Source organism: Odocoileus virginianus, chromosome 4 (genome assembly GCF_023699985.2).
Source record: "Odocoileus virginianus isolate 20LAN1187 ecotype Illinois chromosome 4, Ovbor_1.2, whole genome shotgun sequence".
In the NCBI taxonomy this organism is placed as follows: Eukaryota; Metazoa; Chordata; class Mammalia; order Artiodactyla; family Cervidae; genus Odocoileus; species Odocoileus virginianus.
Window position 1 is genome coordinate 40,531,771 of NC_069677.1, and position 27,665 is coordinate 40,559,435.

Consider the following 27,665-nt stretch of genomic DNA (forward strand, 5'->3'; position numbering starts at 1 on the left):
AAATGGCAACCCACTCCAGGTATTCTTGCCGGGAATACCCCTTGGAGAGAGGAGCCTGGCGGGCTACAGTCCATGGGATCACAAAGAGTTGGACCCGACTAAGCGACCGAGGGTGCACAAGAATGTTAGTAAGAACAGGCCTTGGTGTGAGGAGAGGAGAAACAAAGGGAAGGGAAATTAAGAGGAAAGGCAGGGCCTGCTATTTTTGTTGGTGGGTGTGAATTATGGGGGAGGAAGAGAGCAGGGATTCGGGGGTGAACTGGGAATTGTGACAAAGACACATATGGGAGTGTCTATTCGGTGGGGATAATGATGCAGGCCAAGGTTCCAAAACAAGCACAAGCTAGTGATGCATCTGCTTGCATGGTCCTCCTGGGCGCCTAGGGCTCTGCTGTGCTGGTGACTGTTGGCTGGTCCCTGCAGGAGAGACAGGCAAGTGTCAGTCAGTCAGCTTTGTCTCCAAACTAGAGCTCCCACTTTTATTTATTTATTTATTTTCATTTATTTTTATTAGTTGGAGGCTAATTACTTTACAGTATTGCAGTGGTTTTTGTCATACATTGACATGAATCAGCCATGGATTTACATGTATTCCCCATCCCGGTCCCCCCTCCCACCTCCCTCTCCACCCGATTCCTCTGGGTCTTCCCAGTGCACCAAGCCCAAGCACTGTCTCATGCATCCATCCTGGGCTGGTGATCTGTTTCACCCTAGATAATATACATGTTTCAATGCTGTTCTCTTGAAACATCCCACCCTCGCCTTCTCCCACAGAGTCCAAAAGTCTGTTCTGTACATCTGTGTCTCTTTTTCTGTTTTGCATATAGGGTTATCATTACCATCTTTCTAAATTCCATATATATGCGTTAGTATACTGTATTGGTCTTTATCTTTCTGTCTTACTTCACTCTGTATAATGGGCTCCAGTTTCATCCATCTCATCAGAACTGATTCAAATGAATTCTTTTTAATGGCTAAGTAATATTCCATGGTGTATATGTACCATAGCTTCCTTATCCATTCGTCTGCTGATGGGCATCTAGGTTGCTTCCATGTCCTGGCTATTATAAATAGTGCTGCGATGAACATTGGGGAGAGCTCCCACTTTTAAAAATAAAAAGTTTAGGCTGCACTGGGCCTTTGTTGCAGTGTGCAGTCTCCTCTTGTTGCAGCACATGGGCCCAGTGGCCATGTGGCATGTGGGATTTTGGTTCCCCAACCAGGCATTGAACCTGTGTCTCCTGCATTGGAGGGCAGATTCTTAACAAGCGGATCACCAGGGACCTTCCACTTTTTGAGAGCACAGGCTGTCTTCATCACTTCCCTGTCCCACACAGAGCCTAGGATGGGACTGGGCACGTGGCAGATTTTCACAAACTCATAACTGATGCTTGGAAAGCAAGGAGGGTAAATGTCAGCATAGGCAAGAGGTGCAAAGAGCTGGACATGATTGAATACACATACACACAAAAGACTAGGTATAGACTTTTTAGAGTGGTAGAAGTTTAACCTGAATTAACCACACCATTTCAAAGAAGGTGAAAGCCATGGAAGGCTTTATGATGGAGAATGATTTCTAATGCCTTGATTTTACAGGAAGGAAGCTTTGTGAATTGATTAACTTCTACAGTAATTTGTTGGCTGCTCATTATAGCCTCCTGTTTTGACTAATGAATACGTTTAGAGCTACATCTCTGTGCAAGCTAAGGCATCCAGGCAGTTTGACTGTCTTAGAATAATTAGAGAATTTTGCATTGTCAGCCAGTGGGATACTTACCTCTCCCAGCACAGCTTCACAGAGTATTTTTTTCTATTTCCTCTACCTCCCCTCATTAGTGTCTGTTGTGGAATTAATCCCAACTGTCCAACAGATCACTATAAAACATTTTATAGACATTTACAGGACTGATCTGACTGAACTAAACTATTATTAATTTGCTAATTAGGATGGTAAGAAGACAGATTTTATTCTTATGTGAGATAATTTAGGGGAATTTATCATATTAGGGCTTAAAGATGTTTTATCTAATTTACTGAAGAGCTAAACCAGAAAAGTTAAATGTGTAATAAACATGTTCCCCTCAGCCCTTCTGTGCCTGTGATACCCATTTATAATTTATAATGCCACTCTTTTCCTCTGAGCCTGCATATGACTTCACAATTCTCCACACAGCACTGGAAACAGCAAGAGGTTTGGACTTGACATGAAAGATGAACCAGATAGCTAATTGTTCCTACAAGACTGTAAGTCCCTTGCGGGTAGGCACCAGGTCCAAGTCAGGACTCAGTATACAAGAGACTCCTAATAAATTGTTTTTGGAATGAATGATAGAGAGATGGATAAATTAATGGGTGGATGAATGATATTTCATTTTTTCTTACTACTGGTTCAGGAAAGCCTGTGGGATGCATCCATCTCTGTGTTGTAGGGAGTGTGTTTTGTATTACTTTGTGCTTGTAAACATTAGCTCACTGAATAATGTTGCTGAAAGAAAACTTAGAGAACATCTTTTCAGTTTTACAGAGATGAGAATAAGGTTGAGAGGAAGCATGCACCTAAAGCCAGGAGCCACTCTGCCATTTTCTACACCTTACTAACTGTGAGACTTTTGGGGTCAATGTTGCCTCTTCATCTGTAACCTGGAGTAGGAAAAATGACAGCCCACTCCAGTATTCTTGCCTGGAAAATTCCATGTATAGAGGAGCTTGGTGGGTTACAGTCCATGGGGTCGCAAGAGTCAGGCACGACTGAGTGACTTTCATGTCATCTGTAAAGTGGGAAGAGTGAGCTTGTCTGCTTTGCAGGATTATTGTGAAGCTTTAACAAGATAAGGAATTACAAAGTACTTAGTGTAGTGCCTGGCACATGGTAAATGTGAAAACAAAATATCAACTTTCTCCTTTTTCCTTTCTTTTCATTAATATTAGCTGAACCAGTGATGGTACTGTTGATAGTTTTATCATAAGATTTATCATATTGTGTTATACTGTGTTCTCCTTCCATATTTTCAATGAATTGAAAAACTATGGTACCCGTGGATATAGAGCACCTCCTATAGACTGATGATAATTTTACTTCCAGATGGGACAGAAAATGAAATATTTGTTTGGAGAGTTTGATTAATCTCGTATATGAAGTTATCAGCATTCCCTCTGACATTTGCCATCTGCGACTGCGTGTTGTTCCCAGTGTTGTCAAAAGTACATAGTAGGGTACACACTGCTGTTTTCAAAAGGGATAACCAACAAGAACCTACTGTAGGGCGCAGGGAACTCTGCTCAATGCCATGTGCCAGCCGGATGGGAGTGGGGGTTGGAGGAGGACAGCTGCATGTTTATGCACGGCTGAGTCCCTTCGCTGTTCCCCTGAAACTATCACAGCATTGTTAATCGGCTATACCCCAATACAAAACGTTTCTGGTGTTAAAAAATAAATAAAATTAAAAAAAAATATAGTAGATGCTCAATAAATATTTATGAAAGGAATGAAAAAAAAACAGGCTAAACCATTCCCATTTTATCCACATAGAAACTAAGACAAAGAGATGATAAGAAATGGATTCTTGTTAAACACAAATGAAACATTTTTACATAGAAAATGTAAAATTCCTAAATTCATTGTTGTTTTCTTTGAATAATCATCTTGCTTCATAATACATATTTCATAGAAAATACATTTATAAAAGTTGTCTTTAAATAGTGCAGTGATGAAGTTTAATTAAAAAAAATGAGTGGGCTGAATGGTCCTTTAAAAAAACCTCAATGTTAACATTATTTATTCAGACCTTCAGGTCAGTCATTAGTTGCTGGACGGGATGGGGGTGTGAGGAGGAGGAGAAAAGGGAGAAGCCTTAGTTGGCTTCACACTGGTTGCCTAGAAGCACACAAAGGCAGCAGGCACGCATGAAAAAAACAAGGCCATGTTGCTGGGAAGGTAGTCTTCAGAGGCACACACTTCCCTGGGACAGCTGTGTCATCTCACATCTCAAGACAAGAAAACGGAGTTTAAACCCACGACATGTGAATAAAAGCAAGGTTAGCCAAAGAGATTTTGAGAAACTGCTTTTCTAATTCATTTTAAACGAGTATTAGAAGTTGCATTTTGTGTCAGTTGCTATAAACCCAGGGGAAAGCTTTTACACTCTTGTAATCAAGCCAGGTTAAACAGAATATTGGTGGTGGGGTGTTTTAAAAGGATTCAACAGTGGGCTTTGAAAATAAACTGGAACTAAGGAAGAGTGAGGGTCCAGAGCTTTCATTCCCTGCCTCTGGGCTTGAATTTTTTGCCTCCTAATTGAGTGCCTTGAAATCTACTTTTATTTGGAATTCGATTGCTTAAGTTGTTTCTTTCCAAAGGCACCTGTTGAGGGAAAAGGAAAAGAAAGAAAGAAAGAAAAAAAAACTTACAGAGAGAGTTGAAGACTGCTGAAAAGAGGTGAAGCCATTATGAGTTGCCAGAATGCTACCCCTGGGTTGAACAAAGGGTCTCAGCCCTGGCCAGAGAACCCGGAGAGGACTTCCCATGGTGCGACTGCAAAGGAAGACGCCAGCACAGCGCTGCTTGGCAATCAACTCACCCTGGGCGACTTCATCCAAATACAGAGAGCCTTTGAGGTAAGCACTCGTCTTATTTGCTGGAGAGTTTGAGTTGTTTGTGAAAGAGACAGGGATGAAACAAAGACTTTTCTCTTAAAAGATTTTTTTTTTTAAATATACTGAATAGTTAAAAGGGCTTCCCAGGTGTCTCGGTGGTAAAAAATCTGCCTGCAATGCAGGAGATATAGGTTCGATCCCTGGGTCAGAAAGATCCCCTGGAGAAGGAAATGGCAACCCAATCGAGTATTCTTGCCTGGGAAATCCGACGGACAGAGGGACCTGGCGGGCTAACAGTCCATGGGGTCATGAAAGAGTCAGACACAGCTGAGAGACACAACAACAACAGGGGACTGAAGAGAATTAATCACACTTGGATTTAACAAGAGAGTAACTTAATCCATTGGTTCATTGGGTGAGATAAAATTATTTAGTATGAAATTGCTGCTACTGAATATCATTACCATCCAGGAAGGAAAATGAATTCCTAGACAATCATTTTTTTTTAGACATCAATGTATTTTTGGAAAATAGAAAGTTATAAGGCTAAGAAGGGGAAGCCAGATCTCTAGGGTGACTCCCAGCAATAACCATCCTTGTAGGCAACATGGAAATATCCCTCTGGAAATGCAAATAGGCACCTCCAGGTATATGGGCTGCCCAGGTGATGCTAAGGGTAAAGAATCCACGTGTCAGTGCAGGAGACACTAGAGATGCAGGTTTGATCCTTGGGTTGGGAAGATCCCCTGGAGCAGGAAATGCAACCCACTCCAGTGTTCTTGCCTGGAGAATCCCATGGGCAGAGGTGCCTGGTGGGCTACAGTCCGTGGGGTCACAGAGTCAGACACGACAAGGCATGAGCCCATGCATGCACCTCCTGTGTGCAGACATTCTCCCCTGCCTCACCCCAAGCAACACGGCTCCTTTTCAAAGCAGGTAGTGGCACTTCATTGTCCCAGATCTCCTGTGAGGAATCGGTCTGCCACTCTCTTTTGTAAATATTGGAGCAATGCCCATGAAAACAAAAATCTTAAATTTTAATTCTACGTATAAACCTTAGGAATTTTAACTATAAATGAATAAGTTCCTTCTCTCTATCTCAATTAATTTGGAAATCTGCAGCTGTGCAGAATGAACAGTGTACATCAAAATGACTTTTGGCCTCTCTGCTGATAGGAAGAAGTGTTCTTCCATGCTGTGGAATTTCAGTAGATGTGAGCCTCCATCCTTTCTACTTCATTACACTTGCTAAAATATGCTCTCAGAGCTTCAGGATGTCCTCTGGGGGTGCTTGAGAATGTCATGTTAATTTGAAGCAGACATAAAATGTTTGGGAATACCACCTTGAAATTAATAAAGCATGGTGAAATCTAACCATTCTATTGCCCTGTAATTGGCACAAAGTTTATCTTTATCTACCCTACCCCCAAATAGTTGCTAGCTACTGAAAAACTACTATACCCTATTTTGTATAACCAGATAAATTCTACCTATGTTGATAATGTCTCATTACTATCAATCATCTCTTTTTAATAGACTCTATCATATCTAGTAGGACAGACATGCTCTGCCCTACACTTTTCTCATATTAATCTTCATGTTTTTGCAGTTTATCCAAACCCACTTGTCTGAAAAGACTTTTAGTGCTGCTCATGTCCAATGCCCCAAATGAATCTGGCATGTTTTGATAGACATTGCAAACACTTTGACAGCTTGAGGGCATTCATAAAAACATAACCACAGACTTTGACAGCTTTGACTCTGGAATGAACAGAAATGTGAGCAGTTTTGTTCTGGTCCTCAGAACATGAAGTAGAGTTCTAGGGTCTGTTAGGAGAGTCTATGTTATAAAGTCCATGTGTTAGAGGGTGAAACTGCTACAAAAGGTTGGGGGTGGATGTTCTTTCCAAATTACTGATTAGTCTGGAGTGAACCAAAGTGAAATGGGACAATTCAATTTCAAGATCTTTTTTTAATCTCTAAATGTTTCAAAGACTGGATCACTTGTTTTGAAATTGACCACTTTGAAGATCAGGTACCACTGATGGATCGAAAAGGAGAAAGAGATTACTATTCAGAGCTTGCATGAACCTAGAGAGTCTAATGACAGTGTTTAAAAAAGAAATTGAGCTTTGCAGGTGCTTACTTCAAGGAAAAGTGAAAGTCCATCCAATTTTAACAGACTCAACGGATGGAATGGAATGATCCAATGGCAAATGTACAACCAGGAACAAAAATTAGGCCCTCAAGACAACACAGTTTCCACAAACAGCACAGACACCTAGGGAAGAATGATACACTAGATGATTTCCACAAATTCCCTCCCATCTGTTGTGAGGGATGGGCCCACAGGTCACAAGTGTAGATTCCTGTAAAAGGAAAAATTCCTTGTAAAAGGAAAAATGCAGGGGTTGTTCTGCATCATAGAACTCTGAAGGTAGTTATCTGTAGTCCATTCACTAAAGACACACTCTTAGAATGCCATAATTCTGAAACTGGATCCTTTTATCTCTTGTTTTGTTTTCTTACACCCAGATTGCTTATTTGGAGCTGAAGATTTGTCAGGTAATAGGCAAAGTCCATGTTCTTAAATAGCAGTAGGTTGTACTAATTTGCATTCCCACCAACAGTGTAAGAGGGTTCCCTTTTCTCCACACCCTCTCCAGCATTTATTGCTTGTAGACTTTTGGATAGCAGCCATCCTGACTGGCGTATAATGGTACCTCATTGTGGTTTTGATTTGCATTTCTCTGATAATGAGTGATGTTGAGCATCTTTTCATGTGTTTGTTAGCCATCTGTATGTCTTCCTTGGAGAAATGTCTGTTGAGTGCTCGGGCCTGGTGCTCTGGGAAGACCCAGAGGGATTGGGTGGAGAGGGAGGTGGGAGGGGGGATCGGGATGGGGAATACAGGTAAATCCATGGCTAATTCATTTCAATGTATGACAAAAACTACTGTAATGATGTAAAGTAATTAGCCTCCAACTAATAAAAATAAATGGAAAAAAAAATAGCAGTAGGAATGCTTAATTGAAAAATGGAAAGATGAGTCTTTGAATTGTGTAGTGAATGTTTCACATGTTTCCAAGTGAGTTATTACATACCATATAAATCTTAGTAGTACCATTTAGAAATAAAGTGCTTGGGGCTTCCCTGGTGGCTCAGTGGTTGAAACTTGGCCTTCCAAGACACAGGGTATAGGTTTGATCCCTGGTTGGGGAGCTAAGACCCCACATGCCTCGTGGCCAAAAACCCAAGACATAAAACAGAAGCAATATTGTAAAAAATTCAATAAAGACGTTCAAAATGGTCCACAACAAAAAATTCTTTAAGGAAAAAAAAAGGGAAGAGAACGTGAGTAGTGCTTACGTTTATTGTATGATGGTATGTATGAGTCAGAATCAGTGTTTAAGAGTCAGGGTAAGACTTCTTGGATTTGAATCCTTCTTTTGTCACTGACAATGTGACTTTGTGCAAATCACTTAATCTCTCTGAGCCTGTTTCCTTTATTTCTAACCTGGGGATAATAGGGTTGTTGTGAGGATTAAATGAAATATTATCTGGAAAGCACTTGAAAGAGTGCTTGATGTAGAAAAAGTGCTCAGTCAACATAGTTATTATATCTTCAGTGAGTAGAAATTGAACCACATGGCCTTTAACAATCTCTTAACTTTAATACATACATTTCCCCCCAAAATTTAAACTATGAATAACACCCACAACTATGCTTTTATATTCCTTTTTGTTGGGGTAGAAAGTGGAAACAATGAGTTGCAAAGACACAAATTCACATAGAAGAGTACAAAATCTCATCTTTTCATCTCTTATTTCATATTTGATTACCATGTGAAAGATGTCAAGATATCTTGATCCTCTTCTTTAGAACAAAGAAGTTATCTGGATAGAAGTACTAGAAAAGTAACTATGAGGTTTTTTTTCTTATAAGTGATGGTGTCCAAAAAGCCACACATCAGTTTGCAGGGAATATTAACTTGTATTAGTCATAGAACTGTAAAATGCTTGTTACCCAAACTTCCCTACTTAAAGAAATTATGTGCTCTCTGGGTAGTCATATTATTTTGATGTCAAACATAATTTACATTTTCTTAGATACTTCAGTAGCCCCTTATTGTATGAAGAAGGATGCCTGTGATTTGCCGATTTTATAGGAATCTTGAGAAGTAGATATTAATGGTCCAAGAGAAATGGGATTTTGGAAACACTGCATTCAGACTTGATATATTTTGATTTTTTCCCCAAGACTGTGGCTGTGTAGGTTCTTGAATATTTCTTTTCTTGACTTCTCCATCGTTGACTTCTTTATATCTGCACCATCTGCTCTTTGATCTTGGGAGCCTTGTTGCCTGTTTGGCTTGGGTCTATAGTTTGCTACACTGCTGGACTCCCTGGGCTGGGTCCTGACCTGCCTCTGTCAGCCGCGCTGTCTGTAGCATCCCCTGGTGCATCCTCTCTGGCTCTATCCTGTCTGTTCTGTGCTGCCATTTGCCCAAGTCCTGCTAAATCTTAAGCTTAAATAGCTTGAAATAAAGCTCCTAAACCATATGTAAATGGTGAACTATTTATGCTTAAAGTAGGAAGGGCCAAAACAGTTCAGTGTGAGAAAGGCATAGTAAAAATCCTAACAGGAAGTCCCCAGAGATGTTCAGGGAAGGTTCTCAGAACACACTTATCTTAGGGGGTGAATGGAATCTAAACACAACACACTTGTGCTCACTTAACCTCGATAGACCAGAGAAGTTCAGGAGGTATTTGTAGTTCTGAAATTTGTGCTTAAGGTATCATAAATGATTAAATCCACAGAATTTATGATGTATTCATGCTTGATTGTCTTTATAAAAATTCCCAACATTCTTGTCTATAGCAGGGCCTATGAACAATGCTTTCCTTGTACCAACAGGACAAAATCGAGAGTTCTGATGCCTTGCTTGGCAGGGTAGACTTTAAGGAATCCAGAAAGTCACTGTTATCAAAAATTTAATTACATACATTTACAGTTAGGTAAGTCATATTAACCCCCCCTCCAAACAAACAAACAAACAAGAGTGATCTTGGTCTTCTGATCCTCCTGTTCCACCCCTTCCATCCTCACCTCTCCCAGACATGAGAAGGAGAAATTACTTGAGTAACCCAATTGATGGTGATAGTGTTGGTCTGTATTTTTAAAGTAGGCAGTGTGTGTGTGTGTGTGTGTGTGTGTGTGTGTGTGGTGGGGGGGTAATCTATTAAAAGGATATGAGATTAAAAAAAAAAACAGATTCCCACTTTTCCATTATTTAGCCTCTCTTTTTTATATGTATAAATGAGTTTTATTTATTTTTTGTCCATGCCATTTGGCCTGTGGGATCATATTTCCCTGACCAGATTCTAAACCCTAGCCCCTGGCATTGGAGTTCAGAGTCCCCTGGTCTGCTAGCAAAGTCCCTATTCATCTTTCTAAACTCGGACTCTCCCAGTTCATAAGGGACTTGCCTTCTCATTGCCCACTGTATCTTTGCTATTAATTTATCCAAATGGACAGGCCTTCCTAGATGTAACTCATGTTCTAGAACTCTTCTTACCTCTTGCTTCTTTTTTTTTCTACCCTAGACATCACCATCCCAAACACATAAATAAAACCATCTATCTTTGCTTCACCTCTCCTTAGAACTATTAGATTTTTGCTTGTCTCCGTCAAAATATGATACAGTCCATGAAGATCACTTAAAAATTATTTTTAAGGTAAGACTGATAGGTGACAACTGTATAGTATGGTATCCAATAAAGTTCTGAAATTAGAGAATTTTACAGGGTATGCAAATTGTGTGAAGTATATAATAGCACATCATGACAGAGGTTTATTTATCACTCATGTAGAGGACAGATATTTCTAATTAGCAGCAGCTATAAGTAAGGATTCTAATAGGCAGGCTCCTTCCATCTTCTGCCTTCAGGCTGGCCGTGTGTCAAGTTAGTCGTGGGAGTAAGAGCTTGAAGGAGCAAGTGGGGCAGGGTTTTGTGGGCCAAACTCCCGTCTCTACTGCCGGGGCAGCTGGAAAGGGTAGGCAGGCGGGTGCCCAGAAAACAGTCTCACTCACTAATCTCAGAGTGTAATGGTAGGAAAATTTCCGTCTCTCCTAATAAACTTGTGTGCTATAGTTCATAGATTAAGGAAAGCTACATACCAAAGGATGCTTTATGTTTTGCCTTTGTTGCCAGGAAGTTCAAAGTTAAATTTAGTCTTCAACTGATACAATAATTCTTAACATAAATTTTTCTGAAACAATTGTCTTCTGTTTTCATTCTATGATTCTTTGATCTTGGTTTTAATGGTCTGACTGCCTATGTACTGTAACTGAACTCAAGTTCTTTCTGGAAATCAGTGGAGGTAAAAATGATGAATAAAAATTTAATGTCTTTGAAGTACAGTGAGATTTTACCAAATACCTCTGTAGGGATCGTGCGATTTGATCCTCTCACCAGCCTGGAATGTAGTCAGGGCAGGTGTTTATATTTCCCATTTACACATGAGGAGACTAAAGCTCAAAGACATTTAATTGAGTTACCCTATAGAGCAGAGCCAGGGCCCTGGGGTAGATTGTCAACCTTCCAGCCCTTTGTATGGCAGGGCTCCCACTGGCCACCAGGCACCCACCCTTTGGGGTTGGTGTTCTAAGGAACAGGAATCCCATAGGATATGGACTTTAATAATGAAACGAACATGTCAAGTTAGTACCACACAGACACTGTGCCTTGGTCCCTTGGAATTTGAAAATTTATTTGCAAATCAGCAAGTAATAAGTCCTATAATAAATCAATGCAGAGAAGGGTAGAAAAATGAAAGGGAGGGATAGGAATAACTCATTGCTTTTTTATTGCTTTTTCCTTTCTGAAGGCATTCAGTGGAGGCCTGTGGGAAGGTAAACAGGTAAAGCTTAACCTACAGCTGTCTTCCATAGTACAGAGTGCATCCAGCAATCTCAGTCAATCCATCACTTGCTGATCAAAGGCAGCAAGTCAGAGCATTTCTCACTCCAGCTCCCTTAGAGGAATCAAAAAACCTCATTTTTTGATGGCAGCAGAAAATCAGTGAACCCTGCAGGTGCCCCTCCTCATCATTAAGGTAATAGCATGAAGACAAATTTGATAGCCTTGGTGTTGGCACAATCGGAAACAACAGAGAATGCTTTGGTGGTTTTGTCTGAGTTGTTAGAATTCATGGGGAGGTTAACAAAGGATGCCATCATTGGAACACAAGCAAGTGAAGTTCTCTGTCAGCACACACGGAAAGTCGGCCTTCCTGAACACTGCTGCCCTTGCGCTGAATTTTGTGACAAGTTCTAACAGCTTCATGCATTTTATAATTTCTCTGTTTGCTTTCAGAACTGGCATTTATAAAAATTAATCTAGATTAGAGAGGGTGATGAAGAGTACTTTTGAGGGACAAACATTTTAACCTTAAGCTTTGGACAGGATTGGAGTAGAGAAAGCAAACAAGAAACTTGTTATGAAGGAGAAAGAAAGCAAGCAAAGATGCTTATTGCTATTCATTTGTAGTATATCAACTTAGCCAGACCTTTACACCGTGGGCCTGCGTGCTTCCTCAGTCACTTCAGTCGTGTCCAACTCTTTGTGACCCCATGGATCATAGCCTGCCAGGCTTCTCTGTCCATGAGATTTCCCAGGCAAGAATACCCGAGTGGGGTGCCATGCCCTCCTCCAAAGTATCTTTCCGACCCAGGGATCAAGCCATGTCTCCTATATCTCCTCTATAGAAGGCGGATTGTTTATTGCTGAGCCACCAGAGAAACCAAGATGAAGGGCACAGCCGACCTTTTCAAATTTCCCAAAAATTAAGAAAGAAAAGTGAGGAAAAGAGACAACTGGAGAAATATAATTTGTGCTATTTTGATTTTGCATTTGTGCTGTGTTAGCAAGTATAGTTAAACCCAATGATTAGACAAGAGCCCTCTGAATTGCCCTTTGTGATTTCTGATCTTTCCCTGAAGCTCTGGTCAGACACAAGTCCCTCGGGTCATTTTTTCCCCTCATCAGGTGTTACCAACATATTACAGAAAAGAGTCTTGTTAGATCTTGACTCGGGCACCAGCATTCTCTGCTGAGGACTTTCAGGGACACAGTTTTCCTATACTCTGTTGCTTCCCATGTTCTCTCTTCTTAATTCTCACAACCTCTGAGGCCAGATTGTCACACAGGTCTTTCTCCAGATCTGTCCAGTATGGTGGCCTTGAGCCAAAGGTGGCTATTTAAATTAAAATGAAATAAAGCTAGAACTTACTTAATAAAATAATTCAATTCCTCACAAGCACCAGCCATGTTTAAAGTATTCAGTAAGTGCATGTGGCTAGTAGCCACCACAGTGGAGAGTACAGATTATAGAACATTTTCTTCATCAGAGAAAGTTCTATTGGACAATTAGACCTTTCTCTTGGTATCCTAGTAGCTCACTCCCTTTCCATACTTCTGGTTATATATATATGGCCAACAGACTACTCTCAGCCCCTCAGTTCCCCCTGGAAGTATACCAGACTCCTCATTCCTTAGAGCTGGAGGCCAAACTGATTGTTGGCCCTGGTGATTGTTGGTGTTGTTCAGTCACTCCGTCATGTCTGCCTATTTGCGACCCCATGGACTGCAGCATGCCAGGCTTCCCTGTCCTTCACCATCTCCCAGAGTTTGCTCAAACTCACATCCATTGAGTTGGTGATGCCACCCAAATATCTCATCCTCTGTTGCCCCCTTCTCCTGCCCTCAATTTCTGCAGCATCAGGATCTTTTCCAGTCAGTTGGCTCTTCGCATCAAGTGGCCAATGTAATGGAGCTTCAGCTTCAGCCTTAGTCGTTCCAGTGAATGTTCAGGATCAATTTCCTTTAGGATTGACTGGTTTGACCTCCTTGCTGTCCAAAGAACTCTCAAGAGTCTTCTCCAGAACCACAATTTGAAAGCATCAATTCTTCAGTGCTCAGCCTTCTTCACAGTCCAACTCTCACTTGCTGTCCAAAGAACTCTCAAGAGTCTTCTCCAGAACCACAATTTGAAAGCATCAATTCTTCAGTGCTCAGCCTTCTTCACAGTCCAACTCTCACATCCATACATGACTACTGGAAAACCATGGTTTTGACTCTGTGGACTTTTATTGACAAAGTGAACATCTCTGCTTGTTAATATGCTGTCTAGGTTTGTCATAGCTTTTCTTCCTAGGAATAAGCGTCTTTTGATTTTGTGGCTGCAGTCACCATCTGCAGTGATTTCAGAGCCCAAGAAGATAAAATCTGTCACTGTTTCCACTTTTCCCTCATCTATTTGCCATGAAGTGATGGGACCACCTGCCATAATCTTAGTTTTTTGAAGTTTGAGTTTTAAACCAGGTTTTCCCACTCTCCTCTTTTACCCTCATCAAGAGGTTCTTTAGTTCCTCTTCAGTTTCTGCCTTTAGAGTGGAATGATCTGCATGTCTGAGGTTGTTGATATTTTTTCTGTCAATCTTGATTCCAGCTTGTGAGATATCCAGCTCTGCCCCTAGAGATACCAGAAAATATTTTCCTTTTTACTTTAGTCTAAGACCCATTTCTCCATGTTCGTCTACCAGGGTTGTAGAGAATGGGGGCATCCATTTCTCTCAGAGGAATCCTTACCTCCCCACTTCAAGCCCAGAGCTTACCCCTCCCCACCAGTATTCAGTTAGGCTTACAGTTCCAACAAGTCAATCACAAACTTATCTGACACTGGAACATTACCCATATTGTCCATGCTTGTGGCATTTTAGTTACTTGAATGCTTTAAGAGTATTCCTGTTTTAGAACCTATCAAATGCGGGGCTTCAGGTTGAAATATTCCTGCTTCTCTCCCCACAATCTCCAGCTAACTCCTATTCATACTTCATGTTTAAATATTGCTGTCCCCAGAAAGCCTTCTCTCTCCACCCTGGTTGGATAAATATCTTAATACCTATTCCTGTCCCCTTTCCTCATAGCTCCTGTATGCTCTTCTCTTGTACTAATTGCAGATGCTCTGATTAAATACAACTAGAGCCAAGTAGAAGGATCAAAAAGGCAGAGAGAAGTCCATGTGAGATCCCGGAAGGTGGGGACCCTGGGTGCATATGAGATCATCTTGAGGAAAGAGCAGAGTGTCTAAGACTGGATCTTAGGGAAATCCTTCAAGGGGGTAAAGAAACAACTGGACTCCATACAAACAATACAAAACAGAAAGAGAAGCAGGGTTATTTCCTAGAAGATGAGGGAGGAGAAACAGGCAAACAGGAAAAGTTGGTGCAGCCAGTCATACATAGTTTCATTTAACAGTCCTTTTAAAGACAAGTTAGAATGAATACAACATCTTCATGGTTGTAAAATCAAATTTATCATGTGAAATCCCCTCTGGCCCACCCTCAGTGACTAGTCTGGGTAACTATTCTTTTTTTTTTGTTTTTTGGTAGTAGTGCTTTTTTTATTGTAATGGTTTTGTTTATTTATTTTTTAATTGGAGGATGATTTCTTTATAATGTTATATCACTTTCTGCCATACAACAATGCAACTGATAACTACTCAATGTTGCATCCTTCCAGTGTGTTTTTTGTTCATATCTACCCATATATGCACATATACATATCATATGTAGCATTAATTTACACATATATTACATACTTTGTCATGTTTTGTTCATTCAAGGAAAAGTACCATATAAATAGCTGCTAAACATGTTAAAAGATACTCAAATTCATTAGGACTTGGATTTGAAGCTCTAAGCAAGAAAGAAGACAGCCTTTTCATTCATCAGCTTGGAAAAGATTAGAAACATTGATGATATTTTCTGTTGGCAAAGAATCAGGGAAATGGACATTATTACTGAGACTGTAAATTGTCAAGGCTGTTTTTGGCAGGCAATTTTCTGAAATATATCAAATGTATACTTTTTGAACCAGCAATTCTAATTCTACAAGCTATCCTAAATAAATTATAACAGGGGCAGAAATAAAATTTGTATAAAAATATTAATTGTAATATTATCAATAAAATGGAGGATTTAAAATAGCCCAATGTTCATCAATAAATTAACAGATAAATAAATTGAGGTATACTTCAGTTCAGTTCATTCAGTCACTCAGTAGCATCTGACGCTTTGCAACCCCATGAACCGCAGCCCGCCAGGCCTCCCTGTCCATTACCAACTCCCGGACTCTACCCAAACCCATGTCCATTGAGTTGGTGATGCCATCCAACCATCTCATCCTCTGTCGTCCCCTTCTCCTCCTGCCCTCAATCTTTCCCAGAATCAGGGTCTTTTCAAATGAGTCAGCTCTTCAGATCAGGTGTGAATAAGAAAGACACAAAATTGTCAAAATTTACTATTCAGTGAAAAGAAGAAAATAACAGAACAGTGCATAATATTATTCTAAAATGAAAACTGTGTGTTTTCGTGTATGTGTCAAGGTCTCAATTATGGAAAAATAGAACCATGCCCGTAGCAGGGTAAGGTATGCCAAATGGCTTTGTGAGCTCTTTATCCATACCATAATTCAATGCAAAGACAAATGCTATTAAAATGTCAGTATATCTTAATAGCCTAAAGACTTGTTGCTACTATTTTCTTTTTTTTTTTTCTTTTCGTTGCTACTATTTTCTAAACGTATGGTCTAATGATGCTGAATTTAAAAGCAGGACCGTTTTTGGACCTTCCTCTTGGTGCAGTGGTTAGGACTCTGTGCTTGCATTGTAGGGGGCATGAGTTCAATCCCTGTTCAGGAAACTAAAATCCTATATGCTGCTCTGTGTGACAAAAAAAGATTAAAAAGTTAAAGTTAAAAAAATAAAAATAAAAGTAGCACCTCCTCTAGATATGTTGTCTTTCTATTAAGTAGTTTTCTTCATCACTTTCCTTTCATTGAACTTTAGTATCAAGAGATAGACTACAGAGACCTATTTTATTGCCTATATTTTACAGATAAGGAAACAAAAATCCAAATGAAAGGATTTGTCCAGGTCCATTTGAGTTGTTGGCGGAACCAGAATATCACCCCAAACTAGTCTGATATCTATTTCTGTCTGTTTATTGTTAGTGAAGAACCCTAAACTTTACTCAAACTTACTCCTAATTTTCCAATGTTATTTTACACAGTGTGATCTTATAATTTGGGTTTTCTTTACTACTCCGAACCCTGCAAAGTGAAAGTTGCTCAGTCGTGTCCAACTCATTGCAACCCCATGGACTATACAATTCATGGAATTCTCCAGGCCAGAATACTGGAGTGGGTTGCCATTTCCTTCTCCATGGGATCTTCCTAACCCAGGAATCGAACCCATGTCTCTTATGTCTCCAGCATTGGCAGGCAGATCTTTATCACTGCGCCACCTGGGAAGTCCAATGTGGTGTATGTATACACACACACACACACACACACACACACACACATATACATATATACAATGTGTTACTCCTTTCAGGAGACTTAATACAATATGACAGATGGGTAGCTTACAAACAACAGAAGTTTATTACTCACAGTTCAGGAGACTGGGAGTCTGAGATCAGGGAACCAGGATGGATGGGTGAAGATCCTCTCCCAGACTGCAGACTTCTTGTTGTGTCTTCACATGGTAGAGAGGGCTAGGGAGCTCTAGATGCCTCTTGTACAAGAACACTAATTCCATTCATAAGAGCTCCATATTCATAAACTATCACTTTCCAAAGGCCCCACTGCCTAATATCATCATGTTGAGCATTAACATTTCAATTGGTGAATTTTTAGGGGACACGAATATGCAGACCATAGTACATCGTTTTACCTCAGTCATTTAAAAGTGAGTTCAGGCATGATAGTAGTTTGCCCCAGTTAGCTCAAAATATATCTCTTAGGAAGAAGGGCCTTCTTCTTAATTCAACTTCATATATTACCTAATAAAATGTGTATATTAAAATATCCCCATTTGTCCTAGTTATGTCTTTCATTTTTTTTTTAAAATTACAGATCCTTTCCAGGATTACACATTTCCTTTAATTGAGAAGCATAATCCTACTTTTTGTGATCTATCATGATATAGACATTTTTGAGGAGTCATGCCATGTCTAGAACATCTCACAATCTGTATTTTCTCATTCATTTGATTTAGGTACACTGTTAGATTTAGGTTCACCATTTTTGGCAAGAATACTTCGTAAGAAGTGTTATGTCTACATCTTGAGACATCAGAGGCACAGCGTGTTGTTTGTCCCATATTGGTGATGCTATAAGTTGGATCCCTTGATTAAAGTGGGTTCACTAGGGATTTTGGGTTCCCAGGGGGTGCAGTGGTGAAGAATCCGCTTGCCAATGCAGGAGACACAAGAACAAAGAACAGAGGAGCCTGGAGAGCTACAGTCCATGGAGTCACAAAGAGTCAGGCATGACCAAGTGACTATTCTAAACATAGCATTACTCTGTAAAAAAAAGGCTTCTTCTTTCTCACCCCTTATGTTCTCTTCCCCCATTATCACTACATCTCTGTATCTTGAGTATTACTACAGACTCATGGATTCATTAATTCTATTCAATGCATTATTATCTATTACCATCATTATTCTTTCTGATACTGGAAATTGTCCCAAATTTGGTCAGTGTCAGTCCCTTCAAACCAGCTCCCACATCCTCTTTACAAGTTTCCATCAATCTTTTAGGGCTTCCCTGTTGGCTCAGATGATAAAGAATCCACCTGCAATTCAGGAGACCTGGATTTAATCCCTGGGTCGGGAAGGTCTCCTGGAGAAGTAAATGGCTACCCACTCCAGTATTCTTGCCTGGAGAATCCCATGGACAGAGGAGCCTGGTGGGCTACTGTCCAAGGGATCACAATCAATCTTTTATCACTTCCTTGTTTTCTGGCAGAGCTTCTGCCCAACAGTCAACCTTGATCAACTGTGGACTTTGGTCAGTGAACAGACACTGGTAAATACTGCCGGAAACAAGACTGGAGCTTTTCCCATCACTAATGTGGTGTGATCAGGCTACTGTGAAGTTCTGGGGAAGGGAAAGCTCCCAAAGCAATTTGTCATGAAGACCAAATTCTTCAGCAGAAGAGCGGAGGAGGGGATTGAGGATATGTGTATATGTGGGGGGCTTTATCCTAGTGGCTTAAAGTCACATGGAGGGAGGTTCATGAAAAGCTGAGTATTTATACATATAAATTTTCTCTGGGCTATGTTGCCTGTGGAATTTTCTCAGTGGCCATGTCACCACACACCATCTTGTTTTCTCCCATCTTGTCCACCTCCCCTGTCTGACACTATTCTCTTCCCATCTGTTTAATCAAACAACAAAAACTACCAAATTCTTCTCTCCTTAAAGCAGCTTGAACCTTTTTCTTTCTTGATTGATGTCTTTCATGTGCCTCAAGTTTCACTTTCCAACTAAATAGGAGTATCAAGAATCTGAAACAAAGATCTTTTGGCATTAAAATTAACTTGGTATATTTTACCTTATAAGAATTGGAAAGAATCCACTAAAAGATTTAGCTACAAGTTTTTAATCCTCTTCATAAGAACAGCTTCAGTGGAGGGGAAGGGAAAGAAGCTGGGTTGCAAAGACTGAGTAAGTTGGAGGAGAGAGAATTGAAACAGTGAAGGAATGTGATTCCTTCAAGATGGCTGAGAAGGGTGGCGCAGTGGCTAAAAGAGATGTGAATGTCAGGTAAAATTTTTAACAATTCAAGTAATTTGATTATGTTGAAATGCTAATGAAAAGGAGTCAATAGACAGCAAGAGAAGATATTCACTGAGGTGGTGAGGAAAGGATATATCTAGGGAACAGGAGAATTTCTGTTGCCACAGGAAGGAAGAAAGAAATGGCTATAGATGCAAGTCAATCTCTGTGTGTATGCAGAAGCCTGAGGAAGCTCTCATCTGACTGATGCTTCCCCAACCCCCCACTTTTTCTTCTCTCCATTCCTCTTCATTTCTGTGAGTGAGTAGTCAGAGTTTTGTTAGGAATGGACAAGGAAATGATGAAGTAGGTGTTTGAAGAAAGCAAGTGAGTTCAGACAGGAAACATGGAAGGGTTCCTATTAGCAAAAGAGGGAGTTTTTGAGGTTGGAGATCATGTAGTTTATTATAGTGGTACCGTTCTGCCCATTTCGGTGATATTTGTTCAGCAACCTGGTTGTAGGCATGGAGAAGATGGTTTACCAGGGTTAGTGATTTGCTGGACCCCTGGAATGAAAAAGTGACATCAAAGGAATAAGTATAAGGGCCAGAGATTGGTTGAAATATTGGATTTCTGGTTTGAGAAGGCTACAACAGCAGGAAAGATAATTTGGTTAAAAAAAAAAAAAAAAAAGAAAAGAAAAAAGAAAAAGTCCTTTAGAGCCTGGAATGGAATCTTTCTCACTCATTTCCTGCTTACTTTGTTGATTCGGAGTTCATATGTATATTTTAAGTACCTCATCAGAAAGATTCAGTGTGAAATTGAAAGTACTAGTTTCTCAGTCGTGTCTGACTCTGCAACCCCATGGACTATAGCCCACCAGGCTCCTCTGTCCATGGGATTCTCCAGGCAAGAATACTAGAGTGGCTGGCCATTCTCTTCTCAAGGAGATCTTCTTGACCCAGGGATTGAACCCAGGTCTCCCACATTGCAGGCAGATTCTTTACTGTCTGAGCCGCCAGGGAAGCTTCAGTTCAGTTCAGTCGCTCAGTTGTGTCCGACTCTTTGCGACCCCATGAATCGCAGCACGCCAGGCCTCCCTGTCCATCACAAACTCCCGGAGTTTATTCAAACTCATGCCCATCGAGTTGGTGATGCCATCCAGCCATCCCATCCTCTGTCGTCCCCTTCTCTTCCTGCCCCCAATCCCTCCCAGCATCAGGGTCTTTTCCAATGAGTCAACTCTTCGCATGATGTGGCCAAAGTATTGGAGGTTAAGCTTCAGCATCAGTCCTTCCAATGAACACCCAGGACTTATCTTCTTCAGGCTGGACTGGTTGGATCTCCTTGCAGTCCAAGGGACTCTCAAGAGTCTTCTCCACCACTCAGTTCAAGAGCATCAATTTTTCGGTGCTCAGTTTTCTTCACAGTCCAACTCTCACATCCATACATGACCACTGGAAAAACCATAACCTTGACCAGACGGACCTTTGTTGGCAAAGTAATGTCTCTGCTTTTTAATATGCTATCTATGTTGGTTATAACTTTCCTTCCAAGGAGTAAGCGTCTTTTAATTTCATGGCTGCAATCACCATCTGCAGTGATTTTGGAGCCCCCCAAAATAGTCTGACACTGTTTCCACTGTCTCCCCATCTATTTCCCATGAGGTGATGGGACCAGATGCCATGATCTTAGTTTTGTGAATGTTGAGCTTTAAGCCAAGGTTTTCACTCTCCTCTTGCACTTTCATCAAGAGGTTCTTTAGTTCTTCGCTTTCTGCCATAGGTGTGATGTCATCTGCATATCTGAGGTTACTGATATTTCTCCCGGCAATCTTAATTCCAGCTTGTACTTCTTCCAGCCCAGCCTTTCTCATGATGTACTCTGCATATAAGTTAAATAAGCAGGGTGACAGTATACAGCCTTGATGTACTCCTTTTCCTATTTGGAACCAGTCTGTTGTTCCATGTCCAGTTCTAACTGTTGCTTCCTGACCTGTATACAGGTTTCTCAAGAGGCAGGTCAGGTGGTCTGGTATTCCTATCTCTTTCAGAGTTTTCCACAGTTTATTGTGATCCACACAGTCGAAGGCTTTGGTGTAGTCAATAAAGCAGAAATAGGTGTTTTTCTGGAGCTCTCTTACTTTTTCGATGATCCAGCAGATGTTGGCAATTTGATCTCTGGTTCCTCTGCCTTTTCTAATACCAGCTTGAACATCTGGAAGTTCTCGGTTCACGTATTGCTAAAGCCTGGCTTAGAGAATTTTGAGCATTAGCTTTTATAAAAATTGCATGAGGCTATTTGGGTATACACATTCCAACCTCATATTTTTCTGTTTTTGTTGTTGCTGATGAATGTGTTATCCTAGAGAGAATCAGATTTTGCTGAAGTCAGTGTATTTGTGCTGTGATTAAAGTGATTAGGAATTAAAAATCCTGGATTCTAACCTTATTCCTGGCAGCAGTGAGCTATGTGACTTTAGAGAATTAGTTTTAATTATCTGGGCCTTGGTGTCTTCTTTTTAAATGAAGGTTTTCGTATAGATTCTCTAAAATTCGAACTCTAATATGCCAGAAATTCATGGATGTGTGCAATTCTTTGACTCCGTCTATGGGTTTCCAGTGAAGAGACAGCAATTGTTTTTAAAAACAGTGTATATTTATCCTACTGTATTGATGTTTCCAAATGAAGATCTGTGAAATACAAATGTCTCTTGGCAACACCATTCCATTGGTCAGGGTGCTCCTTCCAAGTTTTTAAGCGTAGTTAAAAGAGATGATAGTGATGAACATGGTTTAGGTCCATAGCAGAAAATTAAAGACTTCCATGGGCTTAGAGAAAAAAGATATGAGCAGTTACCCTTCTTAGGAATTATAATCTTTATGTAAAAGAAAAAGATATATTGACTTTTTATCCTGAAGCTGCAATTCACTTCTAACTTATTTATTGGATAGGAAATATGTTGAATTTTGGGGGTATGAAGTACGAAGCATAAAGAAAGTCTCTCAGTTGTGTCTGACTGTTTGCGACCCCACGGACTATACAGTCCATAGAATTCTCCAGGCCAGAATACTGGAGTGGGTAGCTTTTCCCTTCTTCAGGGGATCTTCCCAACCCCGAGACTGAACCCAGGTCTCCTGCATTGCAGGCAGATTCTTTACCAGCTGAGCCACAAGGGAAGCCCATTTTGGGGTGGGGAGGTGGGTTATGGGAGAGCTTAATTCTAAACCTTCAATTCAGTACAGGAGTTTCAAGGTTTGTATCTTTGTTAGTCGCAAAAATTTAACTCCATTTAGATTTCTGAGTTGTTGAATCATTGATATCATAATGAAGTGAAAATTACAACGAACTAAAATCCATCGAAGCAAGAAAAAAGAGCAGTATGAACTTTGGCTGGCAGACTAGTCTGTTCTGCTGTTTAATCTCTTATGAATGTTCACTGGTAGATGAAAATTGCAAGGGATTATATAAAATGATGCATCTGTTTTGAAATAACATATCTAATCTTCTGCTCCAGAAGATGTTCACAGTGTTTGACAGCAAACTCTAATACATATTCATAACCAGCGCACTTTGTAACCAAGGGAAATTGAGGCAAGTGCGATGGAATGAAGTGTGAGGAAGCAGCATGCTAATTTAAATTTAATTATAGAGATGGGGAGAAGGATGCATTGAATAGTATATCCTCATTCAACTGTCATTGAACCTTACCCAAAACTCATGCCACAAATTTGACAGAAAAAAAAAAAATAATTTTGGTGAAGTGATTGATAAAACTAGCAGTTCTGGGGAAAATAAGATTCTGAGATCCTACTAGAAACTATATTTTAAAATTTATTTTAAATTGAATAATTGCTTTACAATAGTGTGTTGGCTTCCGCCATACAAAAATGTGAATCAGCCATAAGTATACTTTTTTTTTTTTTTTAATTTAGAGAAAAAGAAGCACTGCAGAATTCTAATCATCTTAAGAAAAACAATTTTTGTTTCAGAGGAAAGAAAGTTTTCTGGTCCATGCAAGATTTCAGTTCATGGAATGTCTTTGACATGTTTAAATCCTAAATTCAGTTTGAAATTAGGAAAAGCATTAATTACTGTGATTCTTGTGATGTTTTACTTTTGGTAATCTAGAACCACATGTCGTTCAGTGTGATCAGTATGTCTGGGATCCTCACTGCAATATAAGGATTTGAAGAGCAGAGACCTCTCTGTCTTATTCAGAGCTGGTTTGGCATGGATCAGACATTTTATAAATACTTGTTCAATGAATGAATAAATAAATCTACCTCATGCTACCTTGTATGGGCTACCTGTTCAATATATATTAATAAATAGGTCAATGGTATAGATGGATGGAAATATTTCTCTAAGTGACTTAAAACTCACCATTTGATATTAATTTTCAGAATCTGAAGGAAAATGCTTAACAATGGATAAGGGCAATGAGTGTGACATGTTAATCCACTATCAGTTTTGAAAAATACTGCAGATTTCTGACCAGATTGGATTGTGTCCCTCCATAGTTTTAAAGAAGAACTTGTGTTCTTTTCTTAGGCAAGACTTTTTTACAGAATAGGAAAAAAGAAGAAAAATTATCTTTCTTTTACTCATTATAAAATATTGCTATAGGAAAAAGGTAAGGAAAAAACAAACATAAACAGCATTTCTAAGAGTTGGCGTATTTTTAAAGAATTAAGTGTCTAGTTGGGGAATGTTTCGCTCTGTGTTGCCAGCAAGTATGTCAATGCTCAGGCATACCAGAACTATTTTTTAGAAAACCAATCAGTGACTCTTAAAAAAGAATAAGAATATCCCAGCTTGGTGAGGGTCTTGCATGTAAGCAATATCATACTTTGTTAATGAAAATGTAAATTTGTTCAGTCTTTTGGATGATGATTTGGTAAAATATACCAAAAGCTTTAAGAATGTGCAAAGTCTTTGATGCAGCACCTCTGAGGAGTTTCCCTCAGGAAATAATTTGATAACTAAGCAAAGACGTATGTGTAGGAATGTTTGTTGCAGGGTTGTTTATTTGGAATGGGAAAACAGTGGAACAATTGAAGTTTTTAATAATGGGGAGTATAATTGTATTTCTTCTCCATAGAAGATTGTGTGGCCATTAAAATGATGTTAAAGACAAGTATATATTACATAAGGTGTAGCTAGATGGTATGATATAAAATGGAAAAATCACACAAGGTATACATTAATAAATCATGACACCATTTCGTAAATAATGCATACGTATTTCTGTTTCTGCCTAGGAAAAAAGTCTGGTAGGCTGATGGCATTATGGAGGATTTTAAATTTTGACTTGTCCATATTTTGGCTTTTCTATAGTAAACGTGAATTATTTCATGTAAAAGGTAAATAATTTTAAAAATGTGTTGGCACACTCATATGTTCTGATTGAAAGTACATGATCTCTTCTTGATGAAAAGAAAGGGCTGTCAAGTATTTTAAAAAGCTGTATTTTCAGAAGTTTGAACTTAGATTTAGTGCTCAGTTTTTATATAAGTTACAGTGAAATCCAATCTTGACAAAGCTGAAAAGCTGGAGAGAATTTTATAAAGCTAATGCTTTTTAATTTTTTTTTTAAAGCTCACAAGAACTGACTGTAGCTGCAGAAGATACTTTCTAGGCAAAAGAAAATGACTTTTAGAATACTCTTTGAAAGGGATTCAGGAAGACAGGAAGACTTTTAAAGGTCTAAAATTGTGCTTACTGAGATAATCAACCAGACATTCTGAGTATATTAGCTTCCTTGCAGGAACAGTTGGAGGCCTTCGCTGGTTTTTTTCTTACTCAGTCGTTACATAGACATAGCAAAATAAATTTATTGACATTATCTTATCAAGGGCTGAATAAGAATATGTTTTTTAATAGGCCATTCACCCTTTGCTTTTATTAGAAGAGGAATTCTCATAGATGCAGAGGTACTAATTTTTGGTCAAAAAAATTGACAGGTCGTGTGGTCATGACTAATAGGAGTGAAAGGGTATACTTTAAAACACTATGCAGTAGTTTTTATCTGGAAGTCCTACATTCAAGTTAGAACAAATTGTCTATGGGAAGACAGTTTTGTTAAAGCCATACTAATTAAATTTTTAATTGAAGAGACAGAATTATTTTGTACTCTGTTTTATAATGAAATCTAATTTTCTAAATTCTTAATATTTTGCTAGCTATACTTACTATATGCTTGTGAATTTAACTTGATGTGGATATCTTCAACAATAATAAATATTGCTTGAATAAAATCATTTAATGTAAAAAGATCCCATGGACTATAACTCACCAGGCTCCTCTGTTCATGGGATTCTCCAGGCAAGAATACTGGAGTGGGTTGCCATTTCATTCTCCAGTTTAAAGATGGCTTTATTTATGTAATATACTCAAACTCATTTAACTGTACACTTTAAAAGGGTGGATTGTATAGTATCTGAATTTATACCTCAATACGTATATGCATGTTAAGTCACTTCAGTTGCATCCGACTCTTTGTGACCCCATGGACTATAGCCCACCAGGCTCCTCTGTCCGTGGAATTCTCCAGGCTAGAACACTGCGGTGGATTGCCATGCTCTCTTCCAGGGGATCTTCCCTACCCAGGGATCAAACCCAAGTCTGGATCAAACCCAAGTCTCCTATGTTTCCTGCATTGCAGGTGGATTCTTTCCAACTGAGCCACTGGAAGCCCCTTATATCTCAATAAAGCTATTTAAAAAATTCAAAAAAAAAAAAAGATGGCTTTATATACATGTTATTTTTACTGAAGCCTTATAAAAACCCTAGGAAGATTATGACTAACCTATGGTCACACAAATATTATGTTGTAAATTCAGGCATAAAACTCAGATGCTAACTAAATTAGGACTAATTTAAGCACATGCCAAGCCATGCTAAATTGCTTCAGTAGTGTCTGTCTCTTTGCGACCCTATGGACTGTGGCCCACCAGGCTCTTCTGTCCATGGGACTCTCCAGGCAAGAATACTGGAGAGTCTTGCTGTGCCCTCCTCCAGGGGATCTTCCCAACCCAGGGATTGAACTCAAGTCTCCTGCAGCTCCTGCATAGTAGGCGGGTTCTTTCCTGCTGAGCTTCCAGGAAAGTCCAATTTAAATACATATCTATATGTATATAATGTTAATGTATATAAACATAAATGTAAATTTATACATACCTATATATAAATATATAAAAATATATCCAAAGATGACTCAAAGATAAATTATTTTGCCACTTAGGACTGGACCTAATACAGATTGAGGGTTTATAACAACTAAATCATGGTATGTGCAAACTCATTTCTAAAATAAAGAATTTTCTTCCTTCTTTCCATGAAATTATCTATTGCCAAGAAGACAAGGACTGCAGGCTCACCTGAAATTCATAGAGTGGCACTATAAATAGCTCAAGACAAGATAGGAGCTGCAATTATGGTGATGAAAAGTCAGCAATATATATGTGAAATAGTCTTGGTTGCTGAGAAGAGGTAAGCTTTACTTTCATTGGACTCATGTAGGACAGTTTTATATTTGTGCCTCTGAGGAAGAGCAGCTGAAATGGTGTGCATTTGCTGCTTCATAGTAAGGCAAAAACTAGCATCTGCTCCTGTGACAACAGTGGTCATAGACACAGAGAGCTTCAGGTAACCCTGTGAGTGCACATATTCTTCGGACCCACTAAGATCATTTTTAAGACCATCCAGCTAGTAATTAACCACCCCTGGTAGATAGGATCAATTTACTAAAATTAGTAATTTTGCATACCTCTCAAGCCTTACACACATACATACATATAATCAACAAATGAATGTAGCTAAATTTTCAGAGAATAGTCATTGCTGGCATGTGACTCAATTTATAGCTCTTTTTCTTTTTTTAAGATTTTTGATGCTGACTATTTTTAAAGTCTTTATTGAATTTGTCACAATATTGCTTCTGTTTTGTGTTTTGGTTTTTTTGGCTGCAAGGCATGTGGGATCTTTTTTTTTTTTGTGTGTGTGTGTTGAGGCATGTGGGATCTTAACTCCCAGGTGAGGGATCAAAGCCACACCGCCTGCGTTAGAAGGTGAAATCTTAATGACTGGACCACCAAAAAGTCCCAATTTATAGTTCTTTTATTCTTTAAACTCTTTAGCAGTGAATTGATAATAAATAAGGGCTCCCTTGGTGCTTAGATGGTAAAGAAACAGCCTGTAATGCAGGAGACCCAGATTCGATCACTGAGTTGGGAAGATCCCCTAGAGAAAAGAATGGCTACCCACTGCAGTACTCTTGCCTGGGAAATCCCATGGACAGAGGAGCCTGGCAGACAACGGTCCATGGGGTCACAAAGAATCGAACACGAATAACACTTTCACTTTTTGACTTTCAATAGTAAATAAATAATAACACACAAATAAAAAACAAAAAAAGAAATGTGTTGAAATCACAT

General features: G+C 39.4%; 1 protein-coding gene across 3 annotated transcripts in view; it reads left to right on the forward strand.

The window, feature by feature from the left end:
• The first annotated feature begins 4,446 nt into the window (after positions 1-4,446).
• Positions 4,447-27,665, forward strand: part of WDR49 (WD repeat domain 49) — a 160,191-nt gene continuing 136,972 nt past the window's right edge. For all 3 annotated transcript variants that reach the window (XM_020878618.2, XM_070466465.1, XM_070466464.1), the window contains exon 1: positions 4,447-4,614. In XM_020878618.2, the coding sequence (XP_020734277.2) occupies positions 4,447-4,614 (168 nt within the window). The remainder of the gene's footprint in view (positions 4,615-27,665) is intronic.